The sequence below is a fragment of the Quercus lobata genome, chromosome 12 (assembly GCF_001633185.2).
Source record: "Quercus lobata isolate SW786 chromosome 12, ValleyOak3.0 Primary Assembly, whole genome shotgun sequence".
Classification (NCBI taxonomy): Eukaryota; Viridiplantae; Streptophyta; class Magnoliopsida; order Fagales; family Fagaceae; genus Quercus; species Quercus lobata.
The window spans coordinates 26,826,770-26,838,857 of NC_044915.1; the positions used below are offsets into that span (position 1 = coordinate 26,826,770).

At 37.2% G+C, this 12,088-nt stretch overlaps 1 protein-coding gene across 1 annotated transcript; it reads left to right on the forward strand.

Annotated features, from left to right (window-relative positions):
• Nucleotides 1-5,534: 5,534 nt before the first annotated feature.
• Nucleotides 5,535-6,950, forward strand: LOC115971949 (glutathione S-transferase-like). Its single transcript, XM_031092069.1, has 3 exons — nt 5,535-5,767; nt 5,909-5,957; nt 6,319-6,950. The coding sequence occupies exons 1-3, from the start codon at nt 5,618-5,620 to the stop codon at nt 6,771-6,773; spliced, it is 654 nt and encodes a 217-aa protein (XP_030947929.1). The 5' UTR covers nt 5,535-5,617; the 3' UTR covers nt 6,774-6,950.
• Nucleotides 6,951-12,088: the final 5,138 nt, after the last annotated feature.

Consider the following 12,088-nt stretch of genomic DNA (forward strand, 5'->3'; position numbering starts at 1 on the left):
GTTGCTTCTGTAGTTAGCTTCTGGTATAGGCTTGCTTAAGCCCCTCATTGTACGCTGTACTATTTCTTTGTCTCAATAAAAGATGACTTTATTTTATTCTACGCGTTCTTTCTTTTCTGCAGTAGTTATATCGTGAATGGATGTGTTTTTTTTTTTTTTTTTTTGAACGATACTTAGGGCAGAAACCCTTGTTAACAAAAAGCTATTATTTTGAATTCATTGAGACTAACAGGCATAATAATGCCGACCTGAAAAAGGATATACATATAAGACTAACCGAGATAACAGTTGAATGCTCTGTATTGCATATGAGGTGATCATCCGAGGATGAGTAACCCAAAATGAACTATCCGAGAAGGTCGCCGAGCAGTAGGGTGCTTTGCCACGTTCCTGACAACATTCATAACCTTAACCATTTTTGGCATCCGGTCTGAGGACCGAGGTATGACTGTACCGAACCTAAACGCTTGTTTGCATTAGTTTCCTTAGAGCTGGGGATCCGAGGACAGGGCGGGATTTCCATTCTGTCTAGGACTTAATCTATTTTCTAATGACTAATCTCCCCATAGGTTTGAGTCCGAGGATCATGCAATACCTTGGTTCTGTCCAAAACTCATAATTTTCTTTAAGTAGTTGGTTTCCCCATAGGTTTGAGTCCGAGGACCATACAATACCTTGGTTCTGTAAAAAACTTAGAATTTTCTTTAAGTAGTTGGTTTCCTCATAGGTTTGAGTCTAAGGACCATGCAATACCTTGGTTTTGTCAAAAACTTAGAATTTTCTTTGAGTAGTTGGCTTCCCCATAGGTTTGAGTCCGAGGATCATGCAATACCTTGATTCTGTCCAAAACTTGGATTTTCTTTAAGTAGTTGGTTTCCCCATAGGTTTGAGTCCGAGGACCATGCAATACCTTAGTTCTGTCCAAAACTTGGATTTTCTTTAAGTAGTTGGTTTCCCCATAGGTTTGAGTTCGAGAACCATGCAATACCTTGGTTCTGTCCAAAACTTAGAATTTTCTTTAAGTAGTTGATTTCCCCATAGGTTTGAGTCCGAGGACCATGCAATACCTTGGTTATGTCCAAAACTTATAGTTTTTTTTGAGTAGTTGGCTTTCCCATAGGTTTGAGTCCGAAGACCATGCAATACTTTGGTTCTGTCCAAAACTTGGATTTTCTTTAAGTAGTTGGTTTCCCCATAGGTTTGAGTCCGAGGACCATGCAATACCTTGGTTCTGTCCAAAACTTGGATTTTCTTTAAGTAGTTGGTTTCTCCATAGATTTGAGTTCGAGCACTATGCAATACCTTGGTTCTGTCCAAAACTTTGATTTTCTTTAAGTAGTTGATTTCCTCATAGGTTTGAGTCCGAGGACCATGCAATACCTTGGTTTTGTCCAAAACTTAGAATTTTCTTTAAGTAGTTGGTTTCCCCATAGGTTTGAGTCCGAGGACCATGCAATATCTTGATTCTGTCAAAAACTTGGATTTTCTTTAAGTAGTTGGTTTCCCCATAGGTTTGAGTCCGAGGACCATGCAATACCTTGGTTCTGTCCAAAATTTGGATTTTCTTTAAGTAGTTGGTTTCCCCATAGGTTTGAGTCCGAGGACCATGCAATACCTTGGTTCTGTCCAAAACTTAGAATTTTCTTTAAGTAGTTGGTTTCCCCATAGGTTTGAGTCCGAGGACCATGCAATATCTTGGTTCTGTCCAAAACTTAGAATTTTCTTTAAGTTTCGAGGACTAGCCCCTCGGCCAAGGTATGGGGCGTTGACTTGATGTTGGAAGCCCCTAGAACCGCCCATGCCACTGGTGCTTCGATGGGTAGCCCCTAGTGGAATTTTATATTAGGGCAACAATAGCGTGCTGCTAGAAATGACGGAGGAGCTTTCTCAGTCCCTTGTTCGACAGGAGCTCGAACCAACCACCGCTTGTGCCAACGCACAAACCTTTCCCACAGACGGCGCCAATTGTAAAGACTCAATTTGTAATGATCCCAAACTGGTGTTGGATTCGTACGTTAAAAGCCCAAACAATAAAATTTGTAGAGCGCAGGCTGAAAGGCTAGGTCTTGATCACCGGACGGTGGTTGGTCATGGTGTTCATACAGAGGTGAACCATGTTTGCTCAAGAAGTCTTTCTCCTCGGCATGGCCTGGGAGGCTCTGGTTCTTGGCCTTTTTTCCTAGCCCCCTTTTTTGGCTTGCTTACTTCTCTTTTTATACTAGCCTTTACCCTTCCTCCAACGTCCACGTGTAGGTTCAGCTTTCCAGGGCTGATACTTGTCCCATTAGCCCATACCCAAAGTGGTTGGGGGTGGTTGTAAAAGCTGAAAAATATTGTTTTGTCTGGCGCAGAGTATTTAATTACAGTAATGACAGCATTTCCTTTGTCCTTTGTCGCCATATTGTCCAGGGGTCCTTTCTCCATCAATGTGGAGGTGTTCAGCTTTTCCTTAAACTGTTCCTATACCGTACTTGCTATTTCTTTCAGGAGCGCTTTGGGATGCCGAGGACAAAATCATCCTCGGCTATATCTCTAGGCCATTTGGACTTTCACTGTATGTCCTCGGCAATATCCCTCCTCGGCTCGGGCCTTGGGCCCTAACGCAAAGTGGGCCGGGGTCACAAGTTCTTTGGTCTCACAATTACTAAATAAATGCTTTTAGAGTATTTGTTAATTTTTCCTTTATTTATGTGGGAAAAAATGCATTTTTATTTATCCTCTATGTACAGCAGCTAATCACCCTAGAGCTAATTGTAAGGACTCAATTTGTAACGATCCCAAACTGATGTTGGGTTCGCACGTTAAAGGCACAAACAATAAAATTTGTAGAGCGTGGGCTGAAAGGCTAGATTTTGGTCACCAGACAGTGGGGGGTCATGGTGTTTATATAGAGGTGAACCATGTTTGCCCAAGAAGTCTTTCTCCTCGGTACGGCCTGGGAGGTTCTGGTTCTTGGCCTTTTTTCCTAGCCCCTTCTCTGGATTGCTTACTTCTCTTTTTATACTAGTCTTTACCCTCCCTCCAACGTCCACGTGTAGGTTCAGTTTTCTAGGGCTGATACTTGTCCTATCAGCCCATACCCAAAGTGGTTGGGGGTGGTTGTAAAAGCTGAAAAGCATTGCTCTGTCAGGCGCATAGTATTTAATTGCAGTAATGGCAGCCTTTCCTTTGTCTTTTGTCGCTATACTGTTTAGGGGTCCTTTCTCCATCAACGTGGAGGTGTTCTGCTTTTCCTTAAACTGTTCCTATACCGTACTTGCCCTTTCTTTCAGGAGTACTTTGGAATGCCGAGGACAGAGTCATCCTTGGCTATATCTCTAAGCCATTAGGACTTTCATTGTATGTCCTCGGCGATGCCTCTCCTCGGCTCGGGCCTTGGGCCCTAATGTAAAGTGAGCCGGGGTCATAAATTCTCTGGCCCCACAGTATGTATTTAACTCTTTTACTAAAATGTTAATAAACACATAATTCAAAATTCATGTTTGTATGTATTTTATTATTATTTTTTATAACTTTTGAAAGGTAAAAATATTTTTTTTCTTTTATTGATTTTTATAGTATTTAAAATATTACCATTTGAACATTTTATGAGTTTGTATTAACTAAAATAATAGAATTTACTTAAGTTACACTTGGTATTTTATTTAACTATTAAATTCATTCTATTTGTAACTGAAAATTCAACTTTGAAAAAAAATGAAAAAAAGAACATTCATGTGAAAAAAATTCTAATACCTAAATACAATATACGAGGTATTATAGTAACTTAATTGTGTAATATTTCAAGAGTCAAAAGATCTCATTAAGTGTGAACAAATAAACTATGGATAGAAGGTATTCGCCTATATTTCAATTGTTAAAGGGGTACATTGCTCGATTATAAAGTTTAGAGAGGGAATTTGAACCACCCAGTAGATAATGGGGGAAAGTGTAATTTACTCAATAAAAAAAATTCACAAAAGAAAAATAATCAGACTATCTAGATCATATCTTCTATGAGAGGAACGTTTTTTGTTTTGTTTTTTTGTTTTTTTTTTTTTTTTTAAGGTGGGTTTGGGGGGGGGGGGGGAGGGGGGTCTTTTAATTTTGGTAGGGCTAGGGGCAAGTACCCCCTAAGCTCGGCCAATTGTAAATACACTCCTCTTTGATAGGATAATAGGTCTCATCATAAATGTAATTATTGTCATTTTTATACTGTAAGAGGAGAAATACGTAAGCACTTATTGACATTGTACTCCTAATAATTCTATAATTAGTTAATTACTCATATTTTAATGCACATTAATTTTATTATTTTTTTAATAGTGAGCAAATTGTTTTCCACGTTACTTGTTAATAAATTGATTTATTTCAAGCAAATTAATTGTCTTACGGTCAAAACGAAGAACAACTCGAACTTAGTACGTTAGTATAAAGAAATCATACTATATGGTACGAAAGCCAACCACTTTTGTGATCTACCTGTCAAACAAACAAGGTAGAACTCCCAGTTAGGTGCATGTGATGTGATTGCTTACAGGTAGTATCACCCATTCAACCCTCCGAATATACTCTTACAATTTCTTTTTTCTTTCAGCAAGAGGGAATTCAATCCCAAATTCTTAGTAATGTTCAAAACGCAATTTTATTTTATTTATATTGAGCTAAAGCAAATTTAACTCTCTAGTCTTCCTTTTCTTTTCAAAGTATGATTTCCTATTATCCGGAGTGTTATACATTTTCAGATTTCAGAGGCTGTGTTTGTTGGAATTATTGCACAGTTAATCTACTTTTGTGATTTTGTGAACAAGATTAATAAACAATATATGCACAAATCTATGTGTGAATATATAAGAGGAAATAAAGTAAAATTTACAGACCAAGCAGAATGGTTGATACAAAACTAATCAAAATTAGTGTTTGACACTATGTCCTTTAGATAGATTTCGCACTTCACACTATTTATTTAGTGATGCTTTGAGTTTCTTAAACGTTTGTCTCCCAAGATACAATAATCAACAACACACAAAAGAAGTATTACAATTTTCGTGTAAAATGAACATGATTGTGTGTCTCTCTCTAAAGACTCTTATAAATTAATGCAAAAACTAACAAAAGTGAAATGACACACACACTAGCACCAGTTTATAATAGAAGTAGCAGCGAATAGCTATATTGTTACATACTCGCACTAGTTTAGAAAATGTGCAATAATGAATAAACATATTGGTTTGGAATTAAATACAGCATGCACAAACAAACATTAAAATAAGCTTAGACCAACATTTGTAGAATTAATTTCTCATTCACATTTTAATGGTTTTGGGTAAATTGTCCATGACTTAATAAAACATTTTTTCAACAGTTATGGTACTGTTGTATTTTTTACATCATCAGTATGGTACTATTGTACTCTTTACAGTAACATTAATGAGTACTGTATCTCTAAGGTTAAGTTAGGTTTATTATCTTTTTTGTTGCTGAGAAGGTTAACTTAGGTTTAAGATACTATAAATACTGAGGTAACTGAGCATTGTATAATCGTTTGACACTCATAATATAATAATACTAAATTTTTCCATCTCTCTCGCCAAGATTTGTCCTTTCCAATCTCTCTTCCTCTCCCAAAAACAGGGTCATGGCTATTAGGAAACTTTATGGAACCCTTGGTTCTCCAGACACAATCCGAGCCTTAGCTTCCATCTTTGAACATGAGCTTGATTTTGAATTCATACCAATTGACCTCAACGCTGGAGAGCACAAAACTGAATCTTTCCTCTCTTTAAGTGTAATTTCTAGCTCTCCTATCACTCAAGTACTCATATTTCCAAAGAATATTGTATTTATGTCTCTGTCTCGCTATTTCAAATGCTTACTGACATTTTTTTATTTTATTTCATCTTTTTCCCATTTCCTTCCTTGGCTTTAGCCCTTTGGTCTGGTTCCAGTCTATCAGGACGACGGTTTGACTCTATTTGGTAAGGCTAAGAAAAATAATGAAGTCTCATTTCACCATATATCAATTTTTTTTTTTTTTTTTTGAAAATCATTTTACCATATATCATATTTGTTATGACATATATACATTTTGTACAGTACTACAAATTTGAAGGTTAAGTTATGATTCTATGAAGTTGTTTAATTTTTATTTAGTGTCATTACAAGTCACAATTGTTGGTGAAATGTTGTGATTGGTGCTACTAAAAATGATGTAAATCCATGTGAAAATAATTTTGTTCCAATCACAATCTCACATTAGCAGTTGTGAGCAATATTGTAAACATTGTTGTGTTCTTAGCAATACTGTTACAAGTTATAAACAGATGTGTTCTACCCCAGAATCAAGGGCCATAATGAGGTTTATATCGCATTATTACCGAAAACCTGGAACTGAGCTAGTCTACGAGGTGCCAAAGCTACAAGGAATAGCGGCAACTTGGATCGACGTTGAGGATCACCAATTTAGTCCCCCAGCTGAAAAACTTAGGCAAGAGCTCGTGGACAAGGCCAAAAAGGGGTTGCCAATGGACAAAGAGGTGGTGGCAGAAGCAGAGGCTAAGCTGGTTAAGGTGTTGGATGTGTATGAAGAGAGACTTACACATTCTAAGTACTTGGGAGGTGATAGGTTTACCTCTGCTGATCTTACTCACCTTCCTTACTTGTACCACCTAATGGGCACACCTGTGAAGCAGCTCTTTGAAGAGCGACCCAATGTTAGTACATGGTGCAAGGACATTTTGTCTCGCCCATGTTGGAGTAAGGTGGTGGAGATGGTTGAGAAGGATAAGGTGTAAACAGAAAAATCTCATGATTAAGACATGAAATAATTCGATAGGTCACTTCATGAAGAAAATAAAAGAAAGAGTTTTCGGTTGTGACATGCGGATAATATGTAATCGAATTTATCGGTTGTCACAATTTGATAATATGGATCGCTATAATCGATGAATTAATTATCATTTTCATATAAACTTATCATTTTTTTTCCTACCATTCACAATTGCGCACGATAAAATTGTGACAATAATTATGACATAAAGTTGTGCTCACATAGTCACTTTCTCTTGTTTGGGTCCACATACTTTCTCTTTATAAGTGAAGTAGAGTTCACATAACTACACAAGGATGTGCATTCAATAAAGCTATAAGGGCGAGAAAGTTTGTCTTGTTTTTCTTAATTTCTCTAGCACTGCATGTATCAGAGTCAAGATGAAGCTAGCAAGATCAGAAGCAAGAGCAAGGATAGCAGAGCAAATCAACCAATACTAGAGCATAGTAATACGACAGTGTAATATACTGTCTATACAGTATGTAGCCCAGTGATTAACTAAATGTATACTTAAGTGACAGCACGTGAGAGAGTTTGTTAGTACTGTAGCTAGCACGTGTGAATGGTTGTTAGTATTGTTAGATAGTTACTTGGTTTCACACTTGTATATATATAGTTTTGTAATCATTCTTGCTAATTAATGAGAATACACAAATTTTCATCTCTTTTATTTCTTGATATGGTATCAGAGCAAATTCCCAAATTCCTGTAGGGTTTTGCATTTCTTTCAATGCGTTTCTTTCAGTTTTTCCTTTTTCAATTTTCCTGAGAAAATTCCTCTCTGTTCTTGAGAAAACTCAGTTCTTGAGAAATTTCTTCTTCATTTGCCAATAATGGCTTCTATAGCGAATACAAATGGTTCTACAGATGCTTCTACATCTGCAAGTCCATCTTCTACTCCACAAGATTCTCCAATGGATGACCCTCTGTTCTTGCATCACGCAGAGAATCCAAGTCTAGTTCTTGTCACACAGCCCTTGGTAGGTGGAGAAAATTATTCAACTTGGGCTCGTGCTATGAGAAAAGCTTTGCTTACCAAGAACAAGTTAGGGTTCATTGATGGGACTTTGACTCTCTCATCACCATTGGTGTCTACTCCCTCGAATGTGCAAGCTTGGATCAGGTGTGCAACATGGTTGGCACATGGCTAACCAATTCTGTCTCACCAAAGCTTCAAGCAAGCATCATTTATGAAGACATTGCCTTGGAAATCTGGAATGACTTGAAGAATCATTTTGCTCAGACTAATGGTCCCAGAGTGTTCAATCTTCAAAAGGATATTGCAGAGCTTCACCAAGGTGAGATGTCTGTAACTGATTTCTTTGCTCAGTTGAAGGTGTTTTGGGATCAATTGCAAAACCTTAGTCCATTTCCTTCATGTACTTGTGGTAAATGTGTTTGCAATATTAACAAGAGGCTTACTGATGTGCAATTGAGAGAGTCTGTGATGAAATTTTTAATGAGATTGAATGATTCTTTCTCCCAAGTTAGGTCTCAAGTCTTGCTTATGGATCCTATTCCATCTCTTAGTAAGGTTTACTCTTTGTTAATTCAAGAGGAAACACAAAGACCAGTTCCTAATGCTTCTGTTGCTAAGGTTAATTCCACTGTTCTGGCTGCTAAATTGTCCAATAATCATCATGGTACAAATCTTGTAAGTTCTAATTCTGGTAGCAAGGGCAAGGACAGACCAACTTGTACCCATTGTGGCAAGACTGGTCACACAGTGGATAAATGCCATAAATTGCATGGATTTCCACTAGGGTTTAAGTTCAAGAACAAACCCTCTATGGCTCATCAAGTTTCTTCAGAAATCTTGCCTCTTGCATCTCTAATGCATCACTAGAATTCTGCTTTTACTTCTGAACATTGTCAACAGTTCTTGCTTTATTTGGAGCTTCAGCCTTATCTCTTGCAATGCCACCTTAGGTCAAAGCAGCTTCAATGGCCAAAGTAGCATCTTCTTCTACTTCTGCCAGTGTGCCAATGTCAGGTATTGATTTATCACATAGTGTTTTCTTTGCACAAGTGATCAATAGAAGGGCTTATGATAAATGGGCTTAGGTGTTGGACATTAGAGCTACTAACCATTTTGTATGTTCAGTTGATTTGTTATCTTCAATTACTACTACTATGCAGTCCTTGGTTCAATTGCCTAATGGGGAATCAGTACAAGTTACTCACATTGACACTATTGTTCTTTCTTCTTCTCTCACTCTCACTAATGTTCTTTATGTTCCATCTTTTAGCTTTAATTTGCTATTTGTTAGCATTCTTACACTATCTCAACCCTATTGTCTTGTTTTCCTCTCCACTTATTGTTTTATCCAGGACCTTTTATCTTGGAAAACGATTGGGGTGGGCAAGGTAGTTGATGGCTTGTACTTGTTGCAGTGTGATAGTCTCCAACATATTAATCCTTCTTTACTTGTTGATTACTTGATCAATCATAAGTTCAATGCTGCTTTTCCTCCTTTCTCTGCAACAACTTCTACAAGTTCTCCATCTTCCTATCTTTGGCATGCAAGATTAGGTCACCCTTCAGATCTCAAACTTAGAGTTTTAAGTCATGTTATTCCTTCTTTGCAATCTTCTTGTAATAAGGATTGTCAAGTTTGTCTTATGGCCAAACTTAAAAAACTGCCTTTTCCTTTTAATAATAAGATCAGTGCTTGTGCTTTTGATTTGGTTCATATGGATGTTTGGGGTCCTTATTCAATTCCTACTTTGGATGGTTTTAAATATTTCTTAACAATTTTTGATGATGCAACCCGAGCCACTTGGTTATTCTTAATGAAGTCTAAATCTGATGTTAGGCCTTTGTTTCATTCTTTTTATACTATGGTTACTACTCAATTTGGTCAAAACATTAAGTCTATTAGAACTGATAATGCAAAAGAGTTTGACATGTCTGATTTCCTTAATTCCCATGGTACTGTGTTTATACTCCACAACAAAATTCTATTGTGGAGAGTAAACATCAGCATCTTCTTTCCATTGCAAGGGCTTTATAGATTCTGATAGGCGTTTCATTCTTTTTATACTATGGTTACTACTCAATTTGGTCAAAACATTAAGTCTATTAGAATTGATAATGCAAAAGAGTTTGACATGTCTGATTTCCTTAATTCCCAAGGTACTGTGTTTATACTCCATAACAAAATTCTATTGTGGAGAGTAAACATCAGTATCTTCTTTCCATTGCAAGGGCTTTATAGATTCTGATAGGCCAAGAATGTATTGACCTCTTGTGATGAATTAACCAATTAATTAGCCAAGTTAATTAATTAATTCAATTAGCATGCAATAAACATGGTAGCACAAACAAATCACCAATTAAGTTAAAATGCAGCGGAAAATAAATTGACACGGTGATTTGTTTACGAATGGGGAAAACTTACACGGCAAAAACTCCACCGGGTGGATTTAAGGTCACCACTCTTGAGAATTCACTATTATCACAACAAGCGGTTACAAGTAAAGGAATCTTAGTACCTTATACCAACCTACAATTGAACCCTTACCTCAATACTCAATTGGACTTGTTTTGTAGTGAAAATCTCTCATTTCAATGCACGGTTCCCAGTACGTGACTAACCAATTTGATGCGCGGATCCCAGTACGCGGCTTACTCACCAACTTAAGAAGGATGTTGGTTGCAAAGTTCTTTACTTCATCACACGATGAAGACCACAAAACTCCTTGGTTGCAAAACCCTACGGTGTACAAACATAACAGCTTCTTGAATTGAAAGATGAACTAGGACATATGTCTCCGGTTCACAATATGCTTGTGAAAAACTTTTGCATTGAGGTGTATCAGTTGTGACGGCCCTCAAAACAATCCTTATATATGTTTAGGGTTGTGAGAAAAGAAAGCCCAAACATCTATTCACGAATTGGAGTGAAATCAGATTTGAAAAACTGATTTTCATAAACCTCGACAAATACCCTATCTATTGAGTAGCTGTCGAGCATCAGGCTTAAACAGCCTTTTAAATTTCGATAGATACTAGCTGTCAAGCTTTAACATCCAGCACTTCTTCACTTGATTCTTGGACAGACTTGCATGACTTTAATACTTGAACTTGAAACCTTATTCCTTGAAGCATTAAACACATCCTAGATCTACCCAATTACAAGTAAAGTGCGTTTTGTCAAAGGATTAGCCAATTCTATATTGACATATGTTCCTAACATGATTCACATATGTCCTAACAGATTCAATCTCAAATTCCTCTTCAATTCTGGGGTGATTGTGTTGCCTATCTCATTAATAGACTTCCCTCTCCTTTGTTGCATGATAAAACACCTTTTGAGCTTTTGTTTCATAAGGCACCAAATTACACTCATCTCAAAGTTTTTGGCTGTTTGTGTTTTGCTTCTACCATTGCTCACACTAGGAACAAGTTTTCACCAAGAGCAAGAAAATGTATTTTTCTTGGTTACCCTTGTAATGTCAAAGGGTATAAGCTTTTTGATCTTGACACTCATTCTGTCTTTGTCTCAAGGGATGTGGTGTTTCATGAATCTGTATTTCCTTATGCATCCTCTTCAAGTGATCTTTCTTCTTCCAATCCTTTGCCTTTGCCTTGTGCTCCTCTTGTTCCATCCTTGCATGATGATCCTATTCTATCCAAGCCTAATTCTTCTGCTCTTTTTCATGATTCCATAATTCATGTTCATCATACTATTGATGATGATTTTCTTGATGAAGTGCCAAAAGCACCTCCTTATCCTATTTCTGGCCTCTCGATCCTATTGCAGATCCTATTCCCCTTAGAAGGTCTTCTAGGGCTGTTAAAAGACCTTCTTATCTGCAGGAGTTTCATTGTAATCAAGTTTCTTCTGTCAAACTTGTGTCTTCTTCCCTTTCAGGTGCTTTTCATCCCCTTTCCTCACATGTTTCATATCAACACCTTTCTTCTTTCTACAAGACCTTCTGTTGTGCTATTTCTTCTATTGTTGAACCTCAATTCTATTACCAAGCTGTGTCTGATCCCAACTGGCAAGGTGCCATGGCTGCTGAAATAGCAGTTCTTGAAGCTAATAATACCTGGACTTTGACACCTTTGCCTGTTAGTAAGAAGCCAATTGGTTGCAAGTGGGTTTACAAAATTAAATATAAAGTAAATGGTTCCATTGATAGGTACAAAGCCAGGTTAGTGGCTAAAGGGTTTACCCAAAAGGAAGGTGTTGATTACTTTGAAACTTTCTCCCCAATAGCTAAGATGGTTTCTATCAAGGTTCTTCTTGCTATGGCAGCCATTAAAGGTTAGTT

What these genes read in the sequence shown, in the direction of transcription:
- LOC115971949 (XM_031092069.1), top strand. Translation starts at nt 5,618, where the DNA reads ATGGCTATTAGGAAACTTTATGGAACCCTTGGTTCTCCAGACACAATC. An exon ending in AATCTTTCCTCTCTTTAAGT is followed by an intron (nt 5,768 to 5,908) that starts GTAATTTCTAGC and finishes CCTTGGCTTTAG; the next exon opens with CCCTTTGGTCTGGTTCCAGT. An exon ending in CGACGGTTTGACTCTATTTG is followed by an intron (nt 5,958 to 6,318) that starts GTAAGGCTAAGA and finishes GTTCTACCCCAG; the next exon opens with AATCAAGGGCCATAATGAGG.